Source organism: Orussus abietinus, unplaced genomic scaffold (assembly GCF_000612105.2).
Source record: "Orussus abietinus isolate OABI.00-Male unplaced genomic scaffold, Oabi_2.0 scaffold61, whole genome shotgun sequence".
NCBI lineage: Eukaryota > Metazoa > Arthropoda > Insecta > Hymenoptera > Orussidae > Orussus > Orussus abietinus.
The window spans coordinates 409,587-436,303 of NW_019394279.1; the positions used below are offsets into that span (position 1 = coordinate 409,587).

The 26,717-nt window shown below is 38.3% G+C and overlaps 4 protein-coding genes across 6 annotated transcripts; 1 reads left to right on the forward strand and 3 right to left on the reverse strand.

Annotated features, from left to right (window-relative positions):
- Positions 1 to 521: 521 nt before the first annotated feature.
- Positions 522 to 8,369, reverse strand: LOC105700032. 3 transcript variants are annotated; one of them, XM_012425573.1, is made up of 14 exons: positions 8,292 to 8,368; positions 8,014 to 8,206; positions 7,568 to 7,659; positions 5,860 to 7,145; positions 4,695 to 5,790; positions 4,283 to 4,565; positions 3,828 to 4,104; positions 3,595 to 3,755; positions 2,875 to 3,471; positions 2,219 to 2,575; positions 1,770 to 2,135; positions 1,506 to 1,671; positions 1,165 to 1,433; positions 522 to 943 (listed from the first exon to the last, which is right to left on the reverse strand). In XM_012425573.1, the coding sequence occupies exons 2-14, from the start codon at positions 8,095 to 8,097 to the stop codon at positions 803 to 805; spliced, it is 5,175 nt and encodes a 1,724-aa protein (XP_012280996.1). In that variant the 5' UTR covers positions 8,098 to 8,206; positions 8,292 to 8,368; the 3' UTR covers positions 522 to 802. The 3 variants fall into 3 exon arrangements, with proteins under 3 accessions (XP_012280996.1, XP_012280997.1, XP_023290687.1); XM_012425574.2 differs by having other exon boundaries at positions 803 to 943; positions 8,340 to 8,369; XM_023434919.1 differs by having other exon boundaries at positions 803 to 943; positions 8,330 to 8,346.
- A 687-nt stretch (positions 8,370 to 9,056) lies between these two features.
- On the reverse strand, positions 9,057 to 12,644 carry LOC105700033 (cathepsin L). The gene is made up of 7 exons (XM_012425575.2): positions 12,491 to 12,644; positions 11,605 to 11,716; positions 10,865 to 11,017; positions 10,552 to 10,758; positions 10,089 to 10,294; positions 9,856 to 10,007; positions 9,057 to 9,786 (listed from the first exon to the last, which is right to left on the reverse strand). The coding sequence occupies exons 2-7, from the start codon at positions 11,707 to 11,709 to the stop codon at positions 9,578 to 9,580; spliced, it is 1,032 nt and encodes a 343-aa protein (XP_012280998.1). The 5' UTR covers positions 11,710 to 11,716; positions 12,491 to 12,644; the 3' UTR covers positions 9,057 to 9,577.
- A 1,700-nt stretch (positions 12,645 to 14,344) lies between these two features.
- LOC105700043 (CCR4-NOT transcription complex subunit 9) lies at positions 14,345 to 17,030 on the forward strand. Its single transcript, XM_012425586.2, has 4 exons — positions 14,345 to 15,044; positions 15,190 to 15,584; positions 15,660 to 15,838; positions 16,459 to 17,030. Exons 1-4 carry the CDS (start codon positions 14,718 to 14,720, stop codon positions 16,488 to 16,490), a joined length of 933 nt encoding a protein of 310 aa, XP_012281009.1. The 5' UTR covers positions 14,345 to 14,717; the 3' UTR covers positions 16,491 to 17,030.
- A 72-nt stretch (positions 17,031 to 17,102) lies between these two features.
- LOC105700042 (sodium-coupled monocarboxylate transporter 1) lies at positions 17,103 to 24,823 on the reverse strand. The gene is made up of 13 exons (XM_012425585.1): positions 24,446 to 24,823; positions 23,865 to 24,024; positions 23,091 to 23,156; positions 22,797 to 22,916; positions 22,081 to 22,235; positions 21,746 to 21,886; positions 21,334 to 21,442; positions 20,459 to 20,568; positions 20,143 to 20,326; positions 19,938 to 20,024; positions 18,146 to 18,327; positions 17,775 to 17,961; positions 17,103 to 17,239 (listed from the first exon to the last, which is right to left on the reverse strand). Exons 1-13 carry the CDS (start codon positions 24,637 to 24,639, stop codon positions 17,174 to 17,176), a joined length of 1,761 nt encoding a protein of 586 aa, XP_012281008.1. The 5' UTR covers positions 24,640 to 24,823; the 3' UTR covers positions 17,103 to 17,173.
- Between the last annotated feature and the right edge of the window lie 1,894 nt (positions 24,824 to 26,717).

The following is a 26,717-nucleotide window of genomic DNA, read 5'->3' on the forward strand; positions in this document are numbered from 1 at the left end:
TTTTAGAGAGTGAGAATCTTTAACGATCTAATGTACTTATGTAAAAATTAGTCCTAAACGAGATACAAAGTAATTCTAGTCAGTTATTTATATGCTTAGATGGGCACAGTCCATATAATAGGTCTATTTAAATAATACACGTAGAATATCTACAAAAAGAACGAAATACTATTATTATTGTAATTTTACCACACCGGGGAAAAGTATATATATATATTGTAAAACCAGTTACATTGGAATTTGCATTCTTATTAATTAAAGTGCCGAAGAGGAATGTGTACATATATTACCGTTACTATTTACTTCAATTGCAAGAATTTCTTTCTTCTTCGTTTCTCGGTAAATAATTTTTTCTATTATGTTGAATACGTTGACGAGGTTCCTTTAAACTTTGCTTATATGGCGGGGTATTTTGCAAGATTATAACTCCACAATTTTTGTACTAACCGAAAATTGTTTCGCATATTGTCAAATGAAGGGAGATAGAAAAGAATCAATGGAAAGGAATAAAAAATACACAATAAAAGTGATAACAAAACGTGATTTATTACAAACGTTACAGCGCACGACTGTGCAATTCTTGTGACAATTACGAAAACGTACATTAACTGAACAAAAGTGGCAAATCTCTTGAACGTCAGTGGAAAGTTGTCTTACCAGTAGTAAAAATATGTTGGAACCATAGCATTGTACAATTCACCAATACCATAAAAAAGTCGTAATTCGGTACCTAAATATGTACAAAAAAATAATAGAAACCTTTCATCGGACGTACGTCATTTACCTGTGGTAATCAGGTAATTTAGTCGTTGCAACATTCCATTTCTCGATATGTATCTGCTATCCAAAGCAGCAAACATCTAATCTTCCCCGCCTCTGCATCAGATGATTCGTAATCCATTATTCCTTCATCCAGGCACTTTGACAAATTTTCTAATATCGACTGAAAAATTTAAATTAATACCTTAACTTTGAATCGAGCATCTGGTTGAAGTTTCTAAAAGGACTTACAAATATAGTAATTATAGAACGTTCATTCGAACATCTTGTAAACCAGGAAACGGATGCATTTTCTCCATTGATTATCGAAAAGATGTACCGACATTAAATGACAGACATATTCTCACGCATACACCGATATTGGATGTTAATAATGATACTCACATGCGGCCATTCCTGCCTTAGCAATGCTACACACTGGTTGCTCAATGTTTCAATGAATAAAACATGTTCCTTTAACAACCGTCTTACAAATTGCCCGATTACAGACCAAACTTTATTATTTCCCGACTGCGCCAGTAGCATTACATTTCTAGGACTGAAAATTCTACTCAGCGCCGAGTCTATCTCCGAGGCGTTAAAATACTGTATTTTCCATACTTTTATTAACAGATCTTGTATCTTTGTTGTAAATAAATCCACCCTGTATGCAGCTGTACAATAAACTCAGGTATTATAAATAAATAGAAAATATGATGAAAGCGGTAGAAGTCAAAAAGTCATACCCAAGAATAGAGCAAAGTCGATGCTTAATAAACAAAGTACTCTCTCAGGTCCGGGCTGTAAGTCTATCCTCTCTTCCAAACTTTCAGATAATCTCTTTAAAATGGACGAGATGGACTCGAGAGTTAAGGATTGTCCATTGTTTTCCAACATGTCCCAAATGTACGACTGCAAAGAAATAATGTTTCCACCGATAAGCAAAATGAGGCACCAATAACATGAACGTTAAAATGCCGTTTTGATCTGTTATCATCGTTTCTACATACCCTAAGTTCATCTATAACGCTAGTAGGACTTGCAGCATTCACGTTGTGGACTCTTTCTTCGAACTGGACAGGACTTTTCATTTTAGCCATTTTTCCCAATTCTGCTTCCATATCTTTTATAAATAGTGAACCACCAGCAACGTAAGACTGAGTCCACTGATTGATACGTTCCATCGCCATTCTCGTAACTATTTTAACGCAAATTTCCTTTACAGGCAATAAAGTATCTTCCGGCAATAAAGCTTCAATGGCCCTATTCACGCGGGTTTTACAAATTGGAAGAATCATTTTCCCGCACTGATCTTTGAATTCCTTCGCCACAGTTGTTGCGATCGTCGTGACTTGTCCTTCTTTTAATATCGCACCCTAAGGAGAGAAAGGAGAAACGTGCAATATATTCGATGATTGATTTAATGGCACTCATTTTGTGTTCAATGTAGAATAGTCACCCGAAGCACTTGGATTTCCTTGTTTAGCAGCTTAGATTGCTCGGACACATCAGTTCGTTCAGGCCGATCAAGCTCAAGTTCATCAGGCTGATCGGACTCGGGCTCATCTGATTCAAGCTTATCAAATTGTTCAAACTTTTCAGGCAGGTCCGGATGATCAAGCTGTTCAGACTGTATTTCACTACGTTTCTTATTTACAACTTCCCTAAACTTAGTCAGGCTTTTCTCTCTCGCAGGAGGTAACAGAGAGTTGGAAATATGTTTCACACAAGTAGACCCAATTCTTTCCGCAACAAAATCGACAACCCTTCGAGTAGACGTTGGTTGGCCACGGAAAAAGGCCTCTTCCAATTGCATCTATAATGCAATAAAATACAAAATAAGATCGAGCAATTTCACACGAAACGCTAAATGATATGTAGTTACTGTATTTTTTTTTTAATCTGTAGAACTTTCAAAACTATCCAAGACTGTATAAAGGTAAAGAAAAACATGTTATGGGCAACGCAATAAATCGAACAATGTTCGCAACATCTGAATTTATCACATTGCCCTTAACATATACACGAAAAAATATGAAATATCAGAAATGTAATACAAAAATGCTATGCAATCTGTCCATCTGTGGTACTTAGAGATTTCTGCCAAAAATTTACCTCTAAATGCTTCGTGCTTGAACTACTGCTTGATTTTGGAAGTTGACTAGACACTGGCGTGATGTGCCTAATTGTAGTACTACTACTACTCGTATTTCCTGATGCTAAGATTATTTTCACTTCGGACAAAAATGGACAACATATGTAAATTGCTCTGTCATCGATGATATCTAATTTATCTAGGTTCACGGTGCAATTTCTGATGCTCGTGGAAGTCAAACCACTAGTATAAAATGGACTCGGCACTTCTTTCTTATCCGGATGAAATAATGACTTCATTTTGTCATGATTAAGATTTGATTGGAAGGCATAATAAAGGTCCTTCGGGAAGTTTGGCTGTTCGAACAACCAGCCGAGACTAAACTTAACTAACAGAGCTGTTTGCTGGGATATAACACCAGATTCAGTCACATTGCAATTGCTGCAAGCTCGATATACGAGATAGAGAAATTCTAAAATATTCATGTAATATGGTAAATGTAATGTGGCACTGTCCATCATAGTTAAATATTTAACCGCCCAGGGAATCGTTAATGAGAACTTTCCATCCAACACAGCATTTTGTAGACAAAATTGCAGATCCAGCGCAGGTAAAACCTGTAACGGTAATTAATCACGTCAAGATAAATAAGATTATAACATATTTTCTAAAAATATTTAATTATGAGATGTCTCGACAAAATCATTGAATAAATAGTGGAATAGTATAAACCTACGTACTCGACTTCGTACTTCAATTTGTGACGTCATTCCTTCTTCTAGAGAACCCGAAGTCGAACGATATGGCAAGGACGTAAGGAAACCTAACATCTTTGCCAGGAGTCTCAGAGACGATAAACAAGTAATGTAGGTTTGTTTCGTCCCTTCGTCGACCATTGTTTCTGCGCAATTTAAGATTCCTTTAATTGTTTCCATTTACCATGCAAAACAAATTAGACAATCAAATGGAATACCTGTGTCCGCGATATCACTTTCCGCAAATTGAGTATCATTGAGCTCAATAATCTCGTGCACTAAACAATTTTCCAAATGCACATAAAATATTGGGTTGAATGCGTGTAAAATGAAGTCTTTAAAGAATTCTTGAACTCCCGGAAAGGACGGACGTGGAACGGGACCTTTCGAAGACATCGGTGTGACTAATCTCTCTCGCAATTGAGTTAATTTCTCTGGATTTAAATGTTTCAGGGACTTCAGAAAATCTAAACTTTCATCGTCCATACCATCCTCCTGTAATAACAGATAAATAGAATATATTATTATACTTAATTTGCAATACATAATACATTTATAAGATATGTTAGCAATAAGTTCTTATATCATTATGTAAAGTTATATACAAGTAATTTGTACAATAATCGTACATTGTCGTACAAATGTTACATCGTTGAAAACTAATTTAACTTGCCTGATGACCATTTTGAATGCCAGATGTTAAAAGCTGGGACTTAAATAATCTTGCAAAGTGAAAATAATTCACTGCATCATTATGTACTGTTAATAATGATTTAATTTTTGCTCCAAGGCTTACTGAAAATGTCCAACCTTCTTTTAAATGATTTTCCTCCCAGATTTTTAAAATTTGATAAAACATATCGCGTTGCCTTCGGAAGGTATGGAAAGCCGTCTCTGATGGAAAATTATCACGATTGTCGGTGTCTTTTTGAAAACATACATTCTTTTCTAAAATGCTGAAAAAAAAATTTACAATCAAAAAATAGTACGATTGTATAATGTAATGAATAAACACTACATTAAGCTAATAAAACTACACCTATTATTAGCCAGAATTTATAAAAAAAATAATATAGTCAACATACCTGAAATTATAAGGTTCCTTAACTTTAATTGATACCGATAGCTTCGTATCATACAATTTGTTTACATATTCTTTCAGTTCTGGTTTAAAAACACCAATTATATTGTTCTCCAAAAGAAGTTTCAGTGTAGTTCTATCCAAAATGTTCAATAAAGTTCTTTGATTGTTCAAAACATTTGTCGAAAAATAAGCACAATTATGTATCGTTCTTAAGTAGCGTTTCTTCGTATGATTATCCACGTTCTTTTCTTCAATATAATTCGTACTGCTAATATCAGAGGCATTTTTGTTCATGTTAATCATACTTTGACTATCTAAAGATAATTTCTCTATATTCTCATTTGCTTCTATTAATTGTGATTTCATATTGTTTATCGCAGACACTTCTAGATCAATGGGTTCAATACAATCAGATTTTAAAACAGCACATCCAAGGTCTGGATCTGAAAGTGGATCAAGCGATTTCCTCTCATCATTACTCTTTCTCAAAATTTTAATCGGTGAACATAATTTTAACTCCGAATCATTAGAATCATTTGCAGGTGTGGCCTCCAATTTATCTGTACCGAATACAGAATGGCTTGCACTACAATTTATTGATAAAGTACTCTTTTCGTTAGACATTTCCGCTATACTTTTCTCTTCTTCTTTCATATTTTGAGTTATCTCTTTTTTAGAATAAATTGGATTCGGATTGCTCCGAACAGTAAACTGTGCAGTAATGAGTGAAATTATAAAATACAATTCACTCATGGGATTTGCTACGAATCCATTGCTGATAAATCCACAGTAAAGTTTTACCAATAAATTTAAGATCTTTACATTATCAACTAACTCCAAATTAGGTACTTCTAAAGAAACTGATGATTTTCGTTTGCTAGAAAATTTAGGCATCACCTGGCATAAAGTATCACGATTATTATTTTCGTTCGGTAAAACATTTTTTGGTTGTTTTTGACGTTCCAATCGTAACAAGCATCTTTCCTCTTCAAACGAGATCTTATCTGATAACTTGTCACTTGCCAATGCCTCCAGAAATTGTGGATTCACTGTTGAAGGTCTGCTTATGATTCCAAACGTAACGTTTTCTTTGTTTCCTGAAATAATACACATAATATGCATAATTGACAGTGACGGTGAAAAAAAAATGATTTATTTATTAATACCTTTTCCATCTGAGATATCCAACCTGGTTGGATTGATTCTTCTCCTTCGATTACTTGTTTTTCCCACTTCTGGGAAAGTTTCGTCCGTTACGTACAAGTTATTGGGCATCTGATTTTCCCCATCATTTTGCCTTAACAATTCCATTCTGGCATTACTTTTCTTGGAGCTACTCTTCTTCGAATGTGAGTCTACACTGATAAAATCTCCAAGGCTGAGATGTTGTTTTGGTGTTACTTTTACATATTTTTTTGAACTATTTGAGTGTCGTGCAGGGGTTCCAAATGTAGTTTGTTGGGGACTATTATTTAAACTTCGTTGCCCTTCCGAACACCTACTGTACAACTTTTTATTGCTTTTAGATGAGGCTGGGCGACTGGAGCGCAATGGAGTGCTTGGATTTTGATTTGAATCGCTCGACATAAGCGATGAATCATTAGAATTATCATCCTTTACTGAATTTTTGAATCTCGAGGGTGCACTTGAATTGAGTTGTTCCTTACTGGTATTTCGACTAGCATTTATTGACATTGAAGAAGAGTCAGAATTATTACACCAATCTTTGTTTCCATTTATGGATGAGCAATTAATGATACCCGATTGATTTGTACTATAACTGGAAAGGTCAAAGTCATTAAAAGTACTGGCCGCACTTTTCGTATCTAAAAATTCTTTATGGCAACTGTCATATTCTGAAATATCTATCAAAAGGTTACTTTCGTCGTCATTCGATAATTTATTAGAACTCTTAATACCTTCTTGTTTATTTTCGGAAAAGCACGAAGTTGCACTTAATTCTGCAGTCTTTTTTGATAAATGTTCTGTTGAACGATTACTTTTTTTTATTACTGGAGTACTCGTGACTGCATTAACAGAAAGTGATAATCCATTGCTAGATTTAGAAATACCAACAACATTAACAGAAGATTCTAATGGTCTGTTACATAAATTATGCTTCTGATGTTCTTTAGTACTGCTATTCTGACTATTTGAATTATGGGACGGACTTTTCAAATTTTTACTCGTCAAGTTGCCAGTGTAATACTTGGGAGAAACGTTTCCTTGAATATTTAAAGTTACACCTTCTGCCTGGTTTTCCAACTTTTCTTTCTTTGTATCTTTTACAGTGTTTTCACGTTTGAATATTTTTTGCTCACAATGATGAATTAAAGGCACTTGTTTCTGAGAATCTTTTAATTTATCAGAAGTATCATCAGAGGTACCATCGGTTAACAATACTATCTTCTTAGCCTTGGGTATTTGTGTAACACTCGATACTTGCAGTACACTAAGGTAAGAAAATGAAGAAATACAAATAATATAATAAAAGAAAAAATAATACAAATAAAGCAATAAATAAATCCAAAAAACAAACATATATCTATACAGATTAATAATTCTATAAAAATATCTAAATTATAATGAAATTTTATGGATATATAAACACTATTACTTTGACAAAAAAAAGAAAAGGTATGAGAGGAGTTTAAGTTACAGTGTAATTGTCTATAGAACGCAACAATCTGTAATTACTTTCACAAAAAACTTGACAAATTCACAAAATATCCATTAACTTCTTCTTCACAACGTATTCTCTTTTGCATTAAAATCGATGAATACATAAATTTAATTAGAATATAAATAATACCACCATCAATCATAAATACTAAAAATCATTGAGAAATATAAATATCCAAAGCAGAAACTTACCCGACGCACTGATCCCTTAGGAAGTTAAGAAAGTATAGAATAAACTCAGTTCGTGTGCATTTGGCATTATTAATTTCAGCCCATTTTGTATCCTGAAAACATTAGGAATATTTTCAAGAGATCTTTAATTAATCTAGTCGTAATCACACACTAATAATTTTGCCATGTCTATATACCGTAATAAAATCAAAATACTCTAAGTAAACTAACATGTACTTCATAGATTATGCAAAGGTTCACCATAAAACAATGAAAGCTTCGATACATAAAACTAGGAAACATAAAAAATTAATTCAGTTAAAGAGTAAGAGTACATCGTCACTATTCTTGTTACATGGCTACCAAATTAGATTTCATACCGTCTTTGACGTATCATCCTAGTTCAAAATATTAAGCTCAATTTTAATAAATACTTCTAAACTTAATAACGTTCTGAATTAACTCACCTCTGTTATATCTGTTAGCCAATCTATCACTTCCTCTGGTGATATCTGTGAGTTCAAAATTTTTACTAGCACCAAATGAGCCATGTCGGTCAATTATATTACCAGCAATAGCAACGTTAAATTTCTTCGGTCATCATAGAATTCTTCACCTCCATTGGAATGCGGCAACGCTCAGCAACGCTCGCTGGTAATACTATGCAACAGTCCCGAAAGGTTTTATGTAAATATAAGATATAAAGGCGCCTTGAAGAATATATACAACTTGAGAAATAGGTTACCACGCGCATGTATCGAATTGCTGACGGACCGTACATACCAGTACATACCGTATCAGAGATGAGTTGGGAGATTGCTTACGGGCAGGATCGTGTGATCGCATCCTGTGCTGCCCTCTGGTTTCCTACATTAGCTTTCACCGTTTTTTGCCCCCAAGGGCGGCGCAACGAATTTCTGATAGGAGCTCGCGCACCCGCGATGGCGGTACCATCTACCAGTCGTCATTGGTGGCTCACGTACATACTCATGATGGTAATTGGTACATACTTACAGCGTGAAATTATGCCATAAATTCATGTTCGTTCGTATTTCGAAAGCAAGTCCGGTAATGAACCTTGCATGTATGAACGCGTATGTATGTACATACTGAATCCAAAATTACAGTTTTACACTTATTTTGTCAGGTTAGTTCTGTTTCAGGCAGTTAACATTTCTATACCATCGTACATTTTTAAAAGTCATCGATCTATTCTTTATAATTAATATTGAAGGTATGTAATTGTACACCATATCTTTTACCAACTTGAATGAAGGTTTATCAGATAATGGCAATGAAAGCAGACAAGAAATAATGTTAACCTTTTAGTTACAAAACGCCACTACAGTGACTTTCACCTGATTGGTATTTCTTTACAAAGCACCACTAGCCCATGGCCAATACTATCATAATTAAAGGATTTAAATGTACATTCCACCACTGAAAACTATCTTTATTATTAAATCCAGAAGCCCGTTGAGCAAGAAAATGACACCTCAAAACATAATCGTGACAGCCAAGAAGAAAAAATATACTTTTATTTATTTTTATGTATTAAAAATAAGTACTACAATTACAATGAATATCAGCTTACCACTACTTATCAAAAATTTTTGTCATTTAATATAACATTCATCGCATATCCAATTTCGTGAAATAACTATTTGGAAAATAATATATATAATCAATGCATTTTAGCGTAACTTATTACCAAAAATAATTAACTTTACGATTTTGGATATGCTAGGAAAGTTTATTACTTCGCAAAAGTTGACGAAATGCCTTTGAATGGGTTATTGTGAAGTTACTAGTGTTCAAGGAACACTAGTAATAGTTACTGACATTATTTTGGTATAATAGTAAATATTTCAAATATCAGACAATGCTTGTGGAAAAATTAACAAGCATGTATACCCAAACTGATCCTGCTTAAAACTAATCAATTGTTACTTAAAAAATGAATTTTGTAAATTAATGGATCCAAAAAGGAGTGAATACACCACTTCCTAATTTTCAGTATCAGGCCATTCATCACACCAGAGGGTAGCTGGCTGAAGAAGCGATTCCACAACTGTTATCCTTATTTCTGGCCATTAAAATGTAACCCTTTTCTCCCCAAGTTTCTCCCCAGCTATTCTTTACAATCCAATAGTCTTCTCCCTCCTCAGTAGTTCCATAGCCCACGACAAGAACTCCATGGTCCAATTCAGTGGTTGAACAATCAGGGTCATAATAGACACCTGTAATGTAAAATAAACATAAAATTTCATATTAAATTAAACTCTTTCAAACTCGTTAATAGGATTTACCTTTGGAATAGAACTGGAATGAGCTATGGGATGCATCAATAGCAATGGAAACTGGTCCGACAGTAGCCACTGCAGCCTTTAACTTCTGCTCATCTCCTTCAGGAATATCTATGAAGCCTGCATCTGAAGCTCCTTTATTGCGAGGATTGTATCTACAAATTTATCAGAAGTTACTAGAAATCACTTTAACGTTTTCAATTTTCGACGTTATTTTAAACATCATAATTTGGTACCTGCATTTATCATCCTCTGCTTCATAGGGATAAGTCTTCTCGGTGTCAAGACCCCGGTTATTCTTGATATACTGGAATGCCCGATCCATTAAACCGCCCTCACATCCATTATTACCATACTTGCCAGAACAATCTATTAGATTTTGTTCACTCAGAGACACAAGCACTCCAGTTTGCCGGAAATGTTGACCCTCCAATGAACCAGTCTGTAAAATTATGTTACATTATGTATAATTTAGTAAAGAAACTTGTGAAGTATCAAGATATTTAAAAAGTTTTTGCCAATTTATATCTTTTCTTGCTTGGGATATGCTAAGTCTAATTACTTGAGTTTTTAATTGAATTACTAACTCATGAACATCTAATACATGGCCCAGAAATGAAGTTAGTTATTCACATTCCTATTAGATATATTTTTCATTGATAAATCTCATTAGTGCTCGGTAATGGAAACAATACATACCGCAGAAAACGCCCAGCATGACCCACATTGACCTTGATCTTTAATAGCTGTTACAGCCCCTTGTGTCCTCCAATCAACAGAATCGGGGAGTACTACATTAGCAGGTTCAATGAATTTCGCGCCAACCGGTTGCTCAGCACTCCTTAAATTACCATTTACTCCAGTCTTGTTGAAACCATTCATTGTTTTTATGAACTCGTGATGAAGCTATGCAAAACATTTAATAATAAAAAGGCAGGTCATTCAATTTATATACCCCAACGGTCATTTCTTGGAGTATTAAAATTAATTTATCAAGAAAATAACCACTCACCATATCACCATACTTGTTAATTTTCAGTTCATAAGGCACTAAACCCTTTCCAAATCTCACATTATGTTGTGCAATCTTATGTCGATTCTCCATAAAGATTTTCATTCTAAACTTTTCTTCTGTCTCACTCTCATACTTCTTGCCGTGCTCGATCTGAAATAACGCACTAAATCATTATCTCCACATTATTTAAATAATGTAGAATATAGTTCTGAAAAGCACATACCTCCGATTAATTTGAAATTTCTTACACATACATATTTTAATCCATTGATTAAAAACGTGATAGTGAAAATTGGCGCAAATGGCATCATCAAACTAAAAATAGTTTTCAATAACTTTTGCACTTTCTACAAATTGCACTTCTTACATAACTTCGATTTGCACCAATTTTGATTGCTACATTCATAATCAATGGGTCTAAATACATAGTTCGTCACACAAAGTTTCAAATTAATCAGAGGTACGTACTATTTGGAATTTCACCTATAATATACTACTACAGGGTCAGCGCGGTCATTGACCATTAACTCGAATCATTTGTCCCCTGATCATTTTAATCAACTGATCGCCAATATTTGATTATGCGATCTGAATTCTTTTGATCTGATAATTTTTCTGGTTTCACTGGTGACCACCATGACAGTCAGCGTGTTAAATGTTTTCTGGTCTGTTAACCATCTTACATGTACATTGCTTGCATTAATTATTGCGCGGTAAAATAACTTCCAATGAATTACCTTGAAAGCTCCCCACTCCTCCAATATAAGGTCATAGAAAGAAATAGCATGAGCAACGGAAAATGCTATTAGAAGTATCACTAGAAAGGACTTCATGATTGTCATCAAATACCTGTAAGTAAAAACTTATTCTTAATTTATCCAAGCAGTATCATCCTGTCAACTATCTGGCTTATTTATCTATTACCACAGTAAAGAGGCACTTCCCTCCTTTATATTTTAATAATATAAGTTATGTAAACAAAGTTGAATAAATATTCACGTTTTATCTGTGAGTGATAACACAAGTAAAAACCATTTCAAAATGCTGTTCTAACGATAAATTGCAAAAAAATATCATCATTAGACCATATTATGTATCGCTACTAACACAAGATAGTAATATACACTAAAAGAACAAAGTGCACAAGTCAAGGATTATTGAACTTACATGATAAACCTATTACTAGATGTATACTAGTAATCAAATTTTATTTTAATCTAGTTTCTTACGATATAGGTAACGTTATTGTCTCGTACTTGTAGTTGGCTATCAGGTGGGTGAGCCAGTAAGATTGAAAATCTGTCGATGAATAAGCAAATGGTTCTTTGTCCATACAATCAGAAAAGTACAGTATGACGCGTCAAAAGTAAAATCGACTGTCGCAAGACTCAAGTATATCTTTGCAACGAGTAATTACTTTACAAGCCTAATAAGCGCATTCGATCAAACCTGAACATGTAAAATATATAATTAAGAAAACTGGCTCGATCAGTAACCTTTCATCACTCACCCGACCTGTCAATTACATGAATTACATTACGTAAAAGGGCTTCACTAGTAACAAAGGAATTCAATGTATCTAGACGATTTCTCTTGAATACAGAACAAGATATTGAAACTCACCAAACTAAAAAAGAAGAATGTCGGCCCTCGGATAATAAGAACCTCTCGGTAGGGTACAAAATAATAACAGGTCAACGAGAACCAACTTCGACAAAATCCGCAGCACTAATAACCAGAAGTGGGCAGTACACAAGTCGAATATCCCGTTCTCCAGATAATCACGTGACCAATTCTTTCTTCCCCCAAGCTCATTTCTCAAAGAAGTTGTCTAATGTAGTTCCCCCACTTTCCTGTCGAGAGACCATAGTCTCTCTGTCGCACTCATTCCATCAATGAGAGCGACAAGGACGCTCTGATGGAGAATGTGCAATCGGTCACCCGAGTGCCCTCTGGGTTGAAATCATGAACTCACCAAGTAGACTTGTTATTTGACGCTGCATTTTATTATTCCTTGTGGACTATGATTGGTCCCGTGACGACCATTAGCATGAGTGTTTATCACGTGAGTACTCACTGACACGCATTTTTGATACGGCTTGACTGGTCATTGTCACACGCCTATGGATCCTCCTTTTTCCTTTGATAATTTTGTATCGCATAACCCATATTGTGCTACCCAGTATCGGCGAGTTGGTAAACATTTCGTCTAACCTAAGTCGTAGAATGAGATACAAGAGAAACGGAACTCATATTATCGCTTGACGTAGACGAAATTGCTGATAATTCTTCAGTCTTCTTGTGTCTAAAGTTTGGACATGAAACCTAATCTTCCGGTTATCGGAGGCAATGAGAAACATCTGCACGTGTACGGTTTAATTATTTTCGGAAGGATTTAGTTTGATCCGAGCAATCCGATGAGATAGATGTAGAATTCTTAATAAACTGATAATAAATTAATATTTGACTTCTTTTAAAATTAGGAACAATTTTTATTCATAACCTATAAGAGCTAACTGCGAAAAGTATAACACCAATATATAATCTTATTTACAGATTTAACTACTGCACCAATTAACATCGCGATAGTTCAAAATTTGTATAAACCTTACTACCATAACTACACAAATAAAATGCCCTAATCGGTATATTCTCCCTTCGTACCTTTTCACATTAAAATCTAAATTCGTGAGCCCTTATAAGATAGTTCGCAAAATGTCTTGAAATTTCTTCTGTATTTTTTAAGAATTTTATATCAGTCGACCAAATGAAGATGTTTGGAATTTTTAGGCGATTCCAGGGTTGGGTAAGTATAATACGTCAACTAATATACGTGATTTTCTACACGTATATTACAACGTATATTACGTCCCTAGCTTTCTACATAGGCACGAAGTATATCATCGCAAACTAAATGTGCAAACCGCATGCGCAATATCGTCAATAGCCAATGAGAGTCTACCTATTTACCTATAAGAGAGATTCTCATTGGCTATTAAGGGGATTGCGCTTTACGCATCCACAAACCCGCGCACATTCGAAATTTGAAATGTATGCATATATGTGCATGTGACGTTTGTTTATAACGGTTGATAACGGCTATTTGAAGTCGTAAGATTCGTAACCAATATTTGTATCAAAATGTGTAAAGATGGAAGACCAAAAAGTAAATTATGGGATGAAACAAATGGACAAGATGAATGTTTATAACCTAGCGGATACCGCATGCCCTACGTCTGTCTTGTCCGCCATATTTGATACGTTTTCTCCGGGTTTTCTACGTTTTCTACGGTAAACTACTTAATTTACGTAATATACGTCAAAAACCTCGAAAATCGTGAAATTACCCAACCCTGTCTTCTACTGCTATGCGGCAGAGTTGGGAGATTGCTTACGGGCAGAGTCGCGCGATCGCATCCTGTGCTGCCCCCTGGTTTCGTATTTCAGCTTTCACCGTTTTTTTGCCCCCAAGGGCGGCGCAACGAATTTCGCGCGACCCTGCCCGTGAGCAATCTCTCAACTCATCTCTGTATGTGAAGTCTAGATATTTATGGTCCAACATGTGGCTGGCACTCGTGTTCGACTGATTTTGGATATATTCGAAGTATTTCGATCAATTTCGGTTGACCCGATGGTTTCGAGTGAAGAGGAAGAGGCCTAACCTCAAAACCGAGACGGCTGTTCCTCGTTTATTAAGAGTGCAAGTACAAAAGTGCAAGAAGTTGAATGATTAAATTATCGGTAGTCTTGATATTTTATCCACAAGCTGTGAAAAATCTTTATTGTGACTGTTTGGATCCCGACTAAGGAAGACATAACACACGCCAGTCGAGGAAGATCGTGTCTGAAAATGAGTTCGCAACAAAGTCCAGCGGCGTTACAAGCCACTGTGGATCGTGAAAAAGTATTCTCGTGGATAATCGAACTAGCGAATCCTGAGACTAGAGAAAATGCTTTATTAGAACTCAGTAAAATGCGCGAGGTTGTGCCAGACCTAGCACCGATGTTATGGCACTCATTCGGTACCACGGCGTCTCTTCTACAAGAGATAATCAACATTTATCCTGCGATATACCCAGCGACACTCACCGCACATCAGAGCAATCGAGTGTGCAATGCCCTCGCATTACTACAGTGTGTCGCGAGTCACCCTGAGACAAGATCAGCATTTTTGCAGGTAAATGTAAAAAATAATTCGATTCTCTTATAGAAATAATTAAATACAGTTAAATTTGATACCGACGAGTAATTCACTTTAGAAATTGTAATGATTCCGTGTAATTTGCTACTTTACTCTATTAATGATGTTTTTTTGTTTACAGGCTCATGTGCCACTATTCCTGTATCCATTTTTACATACTGTAAGCAAGACGAGACCCTTTGAGTATCTACGATTGACAAGTTTAGGAGTAATCGGAGCGTTAGTAAAAACCGATGAACAAGAGGTTATAACCTTTTTACTCACCACAGAGATTATTCCTCTGTGCTTGAGAATTATGGAGAGCGGTTCCGAATTGAGCAAAACCGTAGCTACCTTCATCCTCCAAAAAATTCTACTCGACGACAGCGGTTTGTCGTACATTTGTCAAACTTATGACAGATTTAGCCATGTGGCAATGATTCTGGGAAAAATGGTGCTCTCGCTTGCTAAGGATCCGTCCGCTCGGTTATTGAAGCATGTCGTGCGATGTTATCTTAGACTCTCCGATAATCCACGGTAAGCTCGTGAAAACAGTCAATGAAACATGTCATTTGATTTATGTTGCATTAATTGTTCTTCCATGACACACAGGGCTCTTTTAGCACTTCGACAGTGTTTACCAGATCAGTTGCGGGACAACACATTTGCCACTTGTTTGCAAGAGGATAACTCGACGACGCACTGGCTGAATCAACTCCTAAAAAACCTGGAGACTGGTCCTCAACCTGGTCCGTCTACTCAACCAGGTCAACAGGATCCTCGAACAATAGGCATGTCACCTCTCACGTCGTAAACGATTTTTTTTTTTTTAATGAGAATGCATTGGGTAATATTTTGCCAAAAGAATATATCTGTAATATCGGAAGAGGGAGTTGTGTGGATTGAACTCCCTAATTATGAAATTCGTTTCCCTCTAATAGTTTTTTGTACATTATTTGGGGTTAATCCACGCCGATCACTTGGTAAGCAAACTAAAGGCGTGTTTTTACTAAACTCTCGATATAAACAATCGAGTTACGTCTTCTTACGGCACTCTCGAAAAGTATGTATCGTACTATCCTGGTACGCCATTCTTTATACTGAGGGTTTAATAAAACCACACCTTTAGTACGCGTACCAAGTGATCGGTATAAACTAAATAATGAACGATATCGGTTCGTTACCGTAAAACCAGCTAGGGAAGCATTAACTATTTTTTTTTTTAATTTGAATAACTGCTCGGGTGTGTCTGGAACTATGACAAGACCTATGCATAATCAATGTACAGAGGTAATTGCGGTAACGATCCTTTCCTGGTTTCAAAGCTTTTATACATACTTGTACCAATCTATGCTATAGTTCTAGTTCGATAATTCGGTTAATATTCAGCGTGTAATTTAATTTTACATAGACCCACGTTTACTCTACATGAGGAAGCTGTAAACAATGTATATTACGACATGAAGCGGCGTGCACATACTTCGGATGACACTTCATTTGCGCGATACTTGTATATAGTCCTCTAATTGAATGAATTCACGGAAGAAGTGCGATTTACTGTTACGAAATATTCGATTTTGTATTTAATCTAGAATTCGTTTTGAACGGATATGTAAAGGATATTGTTGAATTTACTCCAAGCCGAGGAGGTAGCTTTTACAAAACTTGGATCGAAACAATAATGGATGCGTTAGTGTCCGAAACTGCATTCTATGAGGGATGTAAGACTCGTCGTAATCATCGCTGTAAATTTAACGAATGTTCACGAATAATACGGCGTGATTTCACCTTATTCTCATGGTTAATTGTATTCAACCGTTTATTTCACAGGAACATGTAGCTTTCCTCTTCGACGCGAAAACGAAAGCGTAACTCATTTTCGCGTACTTTATAATCGATCGTGTACTCGCTCACATTGGCTCGTGTAAGGACCATACGCTCACGATTATTGTAATGCGTCGATCAATAAACCAATAAGCTCTCGTCGCGTGCGTTTTGGCTGATCCTCTCGAATTCGCCTCTTTCATTTCTCTATCGACGAGGTGATAATTGATCCCATTATCTGATCACGTTTAAGTGCATCGCACTTAGAGATGGATCGATCGTTGTACATCGCCAGGCAGTCATTAACATCCCGTGGAGCATTGACTCGTCGAGAACTGTTTCTTCCTTTTTCTCAGTTCCATGTCGGTCTGGGAATCAATTGAAACAGTTATATCGATAATCAGACCTGCATTTCCTACCTGGGTGGCAGAGCTAGGTAAAATGGTTCTGGAAATGTATTTAAAATAGAAAATGCATGTTTGAAATAGGTTAGAAAAAAAAATGCAAAGTGTATTGTTAATATCCTTCCGAGAACTTAATTTGTTTCTACGAGAACTTGTGTATTTAAAGATACGAGTAAATAATTAAATTTGAGTGGCTATCTCGAGGCATGCGTGACTATTTCAAGATTCAATTGATAGAGAAAGTAACTTTCTGATTGGTTTCTTTTTTTTTTTTTTCCTAATATACTCATTTGCATACACGCTACATTGATATGCATCAATATGTAGGTATAATTCAGACTTATGTGTATCTTACCTAGATGTATTTCATTTTTCATGGAAATAGATTGAACATCTATTTAATATGGAAAATGGCATTTTACATTTTAGATGCCAAATTTAAATGAATTTTATTGTAATTGTTACCTAGCTCTGTTCGGTGAATATCTTGTGCACTTACCGGTGGAGTGTTGGGGGTGGATGGCAGTAAACGTCTTATCACCGGTGTGTACAACTTTTTATCCTCTGGTTTATATTTATTCGCACCTGTAAGCCAGGAGACGACCAGACCGACGACGATCGCCGTCAGGAAGCCCACCCAGGTGTACCAGAGGTAGGACATCCTGTACAGGAAGAACGGCTGCTCCCTGGATGTGGAATTTTTTTACAATGAGTAAACCACCTTAATAACTAAAACTTTCTATTACCCTTTATGCTAAATTTGGAATATTGAATGTATATTTTATTTTATGTACTATAATTTTAGCCGCAGAAAAAAGAAAATGGAACGAAGGAAATTTTCTAAGCTGAGTGTGGGATATCGAATGATACCTGACAGCGTTTTCCACGATCAGGCTGAGGTTCGTCGCAGCTTCCTTCAAGTGATCCGGACATCCGTCCACGAAGACCGGCTTCACGGGGAAATTAATCCTTCCTGTGGATATCGCAGCCTGCGTGCCTAACGAGATCCATGCCACGAGGTTGAGGCTGACCAGAGCACCTACAAGAGCACCCTATGCGATGAAGAAAGTTTTCATCTTGATTGTGGAAATATTCGTCCGAAGTACACGTTGAGGTGTACCTCTTGACATTCATTTTATAAATTAATTTTATCCGGCTTTGTCGACTGTTAAGGGAAACATTGTTAACATTGAGGTGTACCCGAGGGATTATTCACTTGGAAATCGGCGTACACTATTGCCTTTGATTTCATATGATAAACAATGGGATTCGGTAACAAGTGACGATCGAGCTTAAAATTGATATCCGCTTGCGTTTACCAGCTGATTTCCAGCATTAAGGTGAAGTGAAACACGGCGAGGAACTTGATCGACGTCGATAAAAAAGATTTTTCTAAATGTCTACGTTGCCGACGTTCGTTTTTATATTGACAGCTGTGTCGAATTATATTGGATATTGTACCAAATGGCATACTCCACCTGTCGTTTTCGTACAATAAATATCAAGAAATCGAACTGAAACTCCACAAATCCTCTGGATTCATGCTTTCTGGGGCTCTAATTGACTGCAGAGTGACCCCCTGCGCCATTTGTTATTTCCAGGTCAATTAAATTTTCATTCCGAGACCTCGTATTCCCATCGTTTTAGCATAGAAGCGCATACAACACTTGTTTTGCCTTTATCCCGTTCAAATGCAAGTTTATCGATTACCAGAGTGTTCTAAATTGTCGTAAAATTGTCCTGACCCTTTCGATTCTCATATTAGAGCCTTCGATAATTGTATATTGATCGAAATATGAGAGCTCGACGCCATTTTGGTACTGGTCTGGGCTGAGTTCAAAAATTAAAAAAAAAAATCCAAATTTTGAATGTGTCAGGACAATTCTTAGATGATCAGGAGTGATGTGTCAAAGTTTTGGACAGTTTGGTCCAATATCCTTAAAAAAAGTGATGCATTCGAATCGACTGATTTGAAGGGGGTTTCACTTCACCTTGAAATCCACAATTTCCTGAACCTCTCGGGAGTACCTCTTGGACGGTTTGATTCCATTTGTTAGCGTAAAATAAATGCGTCGGCAGTTAGTATAAAAGTGGTGAAAAGGTGGACGAGTCGCACACTACCGGCGAGCAGATTTCAGTAAATGCACAAAGTGAGTGACAAGATAAAAAAAAAAAAGAAAAATGTCCCGAGGGACAGGACGCGGCCAAGAAATGGGAGGAGTTCCCAGTTCGATCCATCGATCGGGAAGGTGCAACGAGGTCCTGGATTACGGGCCAAATCCTCTGAGAATAGTTCCTTATACAGCAGTAGCTCTCGCAAGTGAGCGAACTGATATCCTAAAGTGCTTTCCCTGGTACTCGAAGAGGTCCCGGGCTTTTTCCCTCCCGACTCCTGGGCGAGGCTCCTTCGATTCTCATGCAAATCGAGCGAAAAGCTCCGTCAGCTCCGAAATACCCCATCAAGGAATCCCCTGACTTCCGCCCTGATGTCCCGCGAAAAGGGCGAAACCAGAGGGAATTTTTCTCCCGCGTCTCCTGGAAGAGGCGCCATTTTGACACTCCCTTCTGGAAGGACTTAACGAATGTCTAGAGTTGTATGGACTTTGTCGACTTTTCCTGGGATCTCCTCGCCGCGCCTCCACAAGTTCTCGACATCTCTTACCGTGGAGTTTGCTGGGGGGAAGAACATCCCCAGGGTGAAGATCCCCAGCAGAGGTCCTGCCGTGATTCCGGATAAGCTTTTGCCCGCCTGGAAGAGAAAACGAAATCCCCGTGTGGAAATATTAACTGATATCGTACATATATATATATATATATATATATATATGCTGAATATTTCGAATGTTTGAAAGTACTTTCTGGATTACCTGTATAAGACCACTGAGCTTCTCCACCAGGAAAACCAGACCCACGCAAACTGCGCCAATCAGGATCACCGTGGCCTTCATTATCCTGCTCGCTCCTACGTCGCTCATGGGCGACCTTAAAAGCGGCTTGATCATGTCTTCGTAGATGACACCAGACATGGAGTTCAACCCCGTCGACATGGTGCTGAAATTTAAGAAATTAAGTTCCTTATGACACGACAGTGTGTACAGTTTTCGTTTTACTTCCTTTTTTTTTATTAACGAGAAATGGTAATCTTAAAGTTGCCTATTCATTTCTAGATTTGAATATATGTACCTCAAAGCTGCACTAAATACACCAGACACGAAGAGTCCTGGCAGACCTGGGATCGACCTGGCCATTTCCATCACGAAATATGGCAGCAGTTGGTCTGGCTTCCTAATTTGCTGAAACGAAAGTGGAGCGATCAGTTTCCATAATCATTAAGGTGAAGGTGAAACACGTCGAGGAACTTCATCGACATCGATAAAGAAGATTTTTCTAAATGTCTACGTTGCCCACGTTCGTTTTTATATTGACAGCTGTGTCGAATTATATTGGGTATTGTACCAAATGGCATACTCCACCTGTCGTTTTTGTACAATCTTTATAAATAAATCGAAGTAAAACTCCAGAAATCCTCTGGATTCATGCTTTCTGGGGCCCTAATTGACTGCAAAGGGTCCCCCTGCGCCATCTGTGATTTCCAGGTCAATTAAATTTTTACTCCGAAACCTCGTACTTCCATCGTTTTAGCATTGAAGCGTATACATTTTTTTTGCCTCTATCCCGTTCAAATTTCGATAATTGTATATTGATTGAAATATGAGAGCTCGACGCCATTTTGGTTCTGGTCTGGGTTGTTAAAAAATTTGTTTCAAAAATCCAAATTTTGAACGTGTCAGGACAATTCTTAGATGATCTGGAGTGATGTGTCAAAGTTTCGAACAGTTTGGTCTAATACCCTTGAAAAAAAGTGTTGTATTCTAATCGACTGATTTGAAGGGTGTTTCACTTCACCTTAAGCATTGAGATTAAGTCGAAAAAAGTCGCGGAGAATTCTCTTGGTGCTGATGTACGAACAGGACACATAATAGTGTTTTAGACTCGACTAGGAACGTAGCGTTCGGAACTTGTAACGAGATTAGAGAATCTGCACGTAAACTGCATACCTTGGTGGTAACTGGGTCGCATTCGAAAAAGTTAGCGTATATGACGATCCCGGTGTAGCAGCTCATGGACACGATGGTTATTATGCCGACAGCCATGATCATGATGGTTCTGAAAGCGGGAGAAAATACCTGGATGTATGAATATTTAACCGATACTTAAATGCACTCCGTTGTACCGCTTAAGAACGCTCGAAACGTTCCGCTTTCAGGAACTTTTCGTCCTTCCGGAGAAGCAAAGGAAAGGGGTAAATTGAATTAACAATTGCAACGGTAAACTCGTTTAACTGGGAGGTTTACTGAAAATAGATAGGTCTACGTTGATTGCAGCGTAAAATCGCGAGGAATGAAACTCGATAGGAGGTCGATCGGTGGACCCACCAGCTGTTTTTCTTTCCTGAATGGACAAACTTACATGTTGGATTTCTTCAGGTTCGGCATGGCTAGACATCGTTGCACCATTGCTTGGTTCACGGAACAGGTGGCGAGCCAATTTAAATAATTACCGATCACCACGGTCCAGAAAGTGTGTCTCACGGTGGGATCTGGATCCATGCTGAAATGGAAAAAATGGTTAGAGGTCGTAGGATTTATTTTATAATAATGCTCATGAAGCGATGTGCAAAGTCGGTCTTGATCCTGGAAGACCCTGGGGTCGGGCACTTTTTGCACGGTTTTCAAAACCAGGTTCAAGATCGATTTTCCTTATTATCGATAATCATTTTAGGTCTTGAAGAGGAAGAGACGAACTTGAAGAACTCTATCCTGCCGGTCTCGACGTTGCGTTTCCATACTTCTTCTATGCCTCCAACCCTAATCGTCCCAACAACCATGACGACTATCACCCCACCAAACATAACGACAGTTTGGATGGTGTCGGTCCAAACGACAGCCTTGAGGCCACCCTAGAAGAGAGGGATCTTATCACTTCATGAACGTAACGAGTGTCGAGTGAAATCGGTGTTGCACGGAGAAAACAAAATCTGTTGAACATACAGATCTTATCTATTGAAATAAGGACAGCAGATTAAGTCCGTTAGCGTTACAATAGAGCCTTCGTTACTCAAATCCGTAAAAATTGCAGATAAATATCTGTGCCAATTACATACAAGTATTTGGAATCGAACAGACCGAACCCGTAATGTCTACAGATATTATCCATTGAACCTACAATTTTGTAATACTTTAAATTTATCAGTTCGATCGCTATTAATGTTAACGGATATTTTCCAGCTAGTTACAGCTGACATTTACAGAAATGTATCCGCTAACTGTACACGTAAGAAATTAACTGGAGCAATCCGTTAATGGGACAGTTTTTAATCGTATCATGAAGAACAATTTTCAACGGATAGGCTTCTGTAACTTTAAGGCTATTATTTATTCTCCCGTGATTTTGCAGACGTAGCCGGATCAAAGTCTTGCAAAATGTCCGATTTTTCTCGTCACTGTCGAGGATCCTTTACCAGAGTCGTGTAAAATATGCAGACAGCACAGACGAGAGGAGCCACCACGTGCAAGTTTATGCCGGTGACTTGATTGAATGCCAGGGCAGGTACGTAGATCACCAACGGTATGTATAGTAACTGCAAACGTAACCGGTACATTTGACTCAAGTGTCAAATTGCAGGGCAGCATTACATGCATACATGCACACGCGGAAGGTCTGAACGAGACCAAAAGGCGGATGGGCCTTATTTCCCACTCTCGAGGGAGCAAATCAATTTGGATTTTCATGTAAAGGTTGTTGAAGTACATACCATCTTTATGATAAATATGACGGAGCCCATGAGCCTGACCAAGTGGTTGAATCGCAGCTCCAGGTACTGCAATTAATGGCGTCAATTAATAATAGAATTTAATCGTGGGAATTAAGGGGATGTGATAGTGGCATCCGAGGGGGTCAATCGTGCATGACTTTTTTCCGAACTGGGTGTACCGAATCGTTTAAAACTTTGCAACATGAACATTGAGGCGATAAGGTAGATCCTGACACCTTTAAAATTTCATTTGTTTTATAGGAAATGTTTAAAACGTCTAGAAAAACATTTTTAAAGAATTTAAATTTCATGGGTGTCAAGACCTTATGCACTGAGAAAATAAAAGTTAGTTAACTCAATGAAATATGCATTGCTAGAACAAAGTACGTAGGAAGAAACGTCAGTGAGAGTAAAGAAAATTCGTTTAAATCGGCGATATAATTTTTCTTTTCTCAACCCAATAATTGTTTCTCGCAATTATGTACTATTCAGGCAACAATATATATTTGTTTCGGTTAAGTAATCTTTTTTTTTTCGGTGTGGCCTTCATGTGTCACGTTGTAAAGTATCAAACGATTCGGTACACCCTGTTCGGGGAAAAGTTTCATGAACGAGATGCCACTTTTATGTCACCTTAATGGTACCCTACATGTTAGGTCGCATGAATTAGATATAAAAAGAGCACCGAGGGAGATCAGCTTCTAGAGGTGAGAGGGTCTTGTCGAAGTAGCTTCGATCGTCCCTGATTTAATCACCGTCACCAGAGGGGCTTACCTCGTAAGAAGACGTGATCTGGAGCCCGTAGAAGACCGGAAGATAGACGACAGCCATTGTAAGAGATACAAAGGAATCTGCGATGACTACCACCCAGAACTGGGTACCATAGACATACATTTCCGCTGGCAGGCCCAGTATAGCTATCCCGGAAATGTAGCTGCAACCAGAGGTACCTACTTTCAGAGAATTTCCACGATTTCTCTCATTCGCAGGGAAATATTTTCCACTCTTCAAGCTCAAGCATTGAAATTTATTACGCTCGTCGGTGTGGATACAAACGCGTGCATGAAGAAGAATCACCGGTTAATAATGAATGGGATTTGTTAAACAAAATTCCCCCTGATAAAAATCCATGGAAATGTAGAAACATTTTTACCTCTTAACTGAAGTTTCACCTGGGAAGGCATAAAATGGAAAAATGACGAATTAGAAAATGTTTAAATTAATTCCCTTTAACTTAGATGCTGAACGTGAAGTCTTTGTTAACTGCAATTTATCCTGGCATCGAAATAAGCAATGATCGACTATGTAAATTTACATGGACGGTTATATCAGTGTACGATTTTCAGGGAACATACCTGGCTATCAAAGACATGCTTATCGGGAATATGGACATGTTCTGCCCGCCCATGAGGTACTCTCGAACTGCATCGGGTTGCTTTCGAGATTGATAAGCTTGATAGACGCCAACAATCGCCGAGACGCCCAGCATCCCCGCGAAGACGACGCAGTCGATGAGGTCGAAGGAACGGTCCGGTTCGTCTTTTTCCATGGTTTCCTCTTGTTTCTGCTTCTCATGAAAATCTTCGAATTTTCTCAGGGCCTCTGCATTTTCTCCTGGCGGTGTTCAAGGACGAGAAAGAAGGCGCTCGGGATGCCTTCGAGGGGAACGATGCACCTCATGGACGCGACGCCATTTTGGTACCGAAGGACGCGAAGAGAGCAATGGCGGCCGACCGACTCCGTCTGGCTCGCTCAAGTATAGTCGCGACGCTTAAAACGGCTCCAGGCCGCGATTGAATAATTGCAGATTCTGGCCCCACTCTCGCGGGACGAATGTAATCCACGTAAGTGTAATTGTTTGAAATTGTCGCGCATCGCGCACGTAACGAGGGCCGCGCATGTTGAGCGGAGGTGACCGCACCGTGTGCTTTTCAGAAAGACTCGGAAAGGGCCTTGAACGAGGCGCACTGCTGAATTAGACCTTCGTCTAATAACCGAGGTTCAAGGATCTAGAGAAAACGGGTCCACTTATGACTACTACTAGCAAGTTCCCGGACGTAACGACCCACTCGTGGCGGATCTGATGAATCGATGAGGCAGGGAGCACGTTTGTAAAGGGACCATCGATTGGCGAACCGGGACAATATGGTCTTCCAGCCCCGAACAAGGGGCACCGTTACCTGCAAAAACCTCGAATATTCCTATAAATAATTGCGCCTCTATCTTGGAAGAAGGGTTGGAGGTAATCGTCCTCGAAATTGCTGGGTGGAGGTGGTTATTTACCATTCAGCCGGTTATGGCGCAAAAGTGATAATTATAAGTTACGACGACATGCCAACTTTGCGCGTTAGAATCTGAAAGTGCATTGTTGCATATTTTACAGGAGCAGTGTCCTGGGAGTTCTTCGTCCAGGGTTCCACCTGAAGAGGGTTGTTCGTCGATGATTTCGACCTGGACTGTTTAATTAGCATGGTGGGCATTTTGGAAGGTGCAACGCGTTCCAGCGATTCCTTATGCCAATTTGCAAGTGCATCGTTGCATGTTTTATGGGAGTCATGTTCTGGAAACTCTTCACCCAGGGTTCCTACCGACGGGAGGTGTTCTTTTACTAATCATTTTGGCTTGGACCATTTAATTGGCACTGTGCGTGGGGGACATTTTGAGAAACGCAATGCGTTGCACCCATTCATCGGGGCGACCTTCCTTCCCCGGCGTAATAGGTCGCGCCGTTCTATTTTCGGTGGCGGGCATTTATCTAAATTGTTATTGGATCGTTCTCGATGTTTGTCCCGGCCGAGTGTTGACCCTTCTCGAATATCATCCATCTGTGCGCCCATTTGTACCATTACTACTTATAGGCGAAGCGTACAGGTTGGTGCAAAATCGACCAGCACCGAGCTTTCTCGCACTTTCGACTTCTCCTTTCCTCGAGAGGACTCGTTTTATTTCCGCGGTTATTATTTCATTTAACCTCCCACTGTCTCGCCGTTTATTGCCTTTCGTACCATTTTTCGCCTCTCCTTGAATTCTCGCTTTTGGATCACCTGTGTGTCAAATTTGAAACTGCTTCAAATTCCGCTGCAAAGGCAAATGTTATTAAAATTATTACATACATTATTCACGGTGTCGTAGATATTATTCCGTAATTACGTGTAGCCATTTTGTGAGGGTAATCGTCCTCTGGGAATTTCTCACGGCTTGTTCTTTAGCTCTATCTCCTTTATGCATCTTGTGAATCGGTGGATATCAATGGCCCTCAAAGAGGCTTCCACTCGAGGAGAGTATTTCGGAAATAAGGCTTCCACGTCGTATCTCAACGACATGGAAGGCGAAGGGGAACAGAGACGTTCGTTAGACATCTCGTAACCACAAGAACAGCGGGAATAAGGAAATTACCGACGCAGAAACTTCCCTTCGGTTCCGCAGAGTCTCCGAAAATAGACAGGCTTCGTTACACCCATGTCCTGATTACACCGGGTCTCTCCTCCTCTTCCGCTCTCCTTTTTCACCTTCCTCTGTTTCTTCCTGTCTACCCTTCTCCCGAGGGATAAGGAACTGTCTATATTTAACCCCCTCGTCATGTAGGACAACCCACGTTTTCAAACAAGGATTTTCGCCTAAGCTATT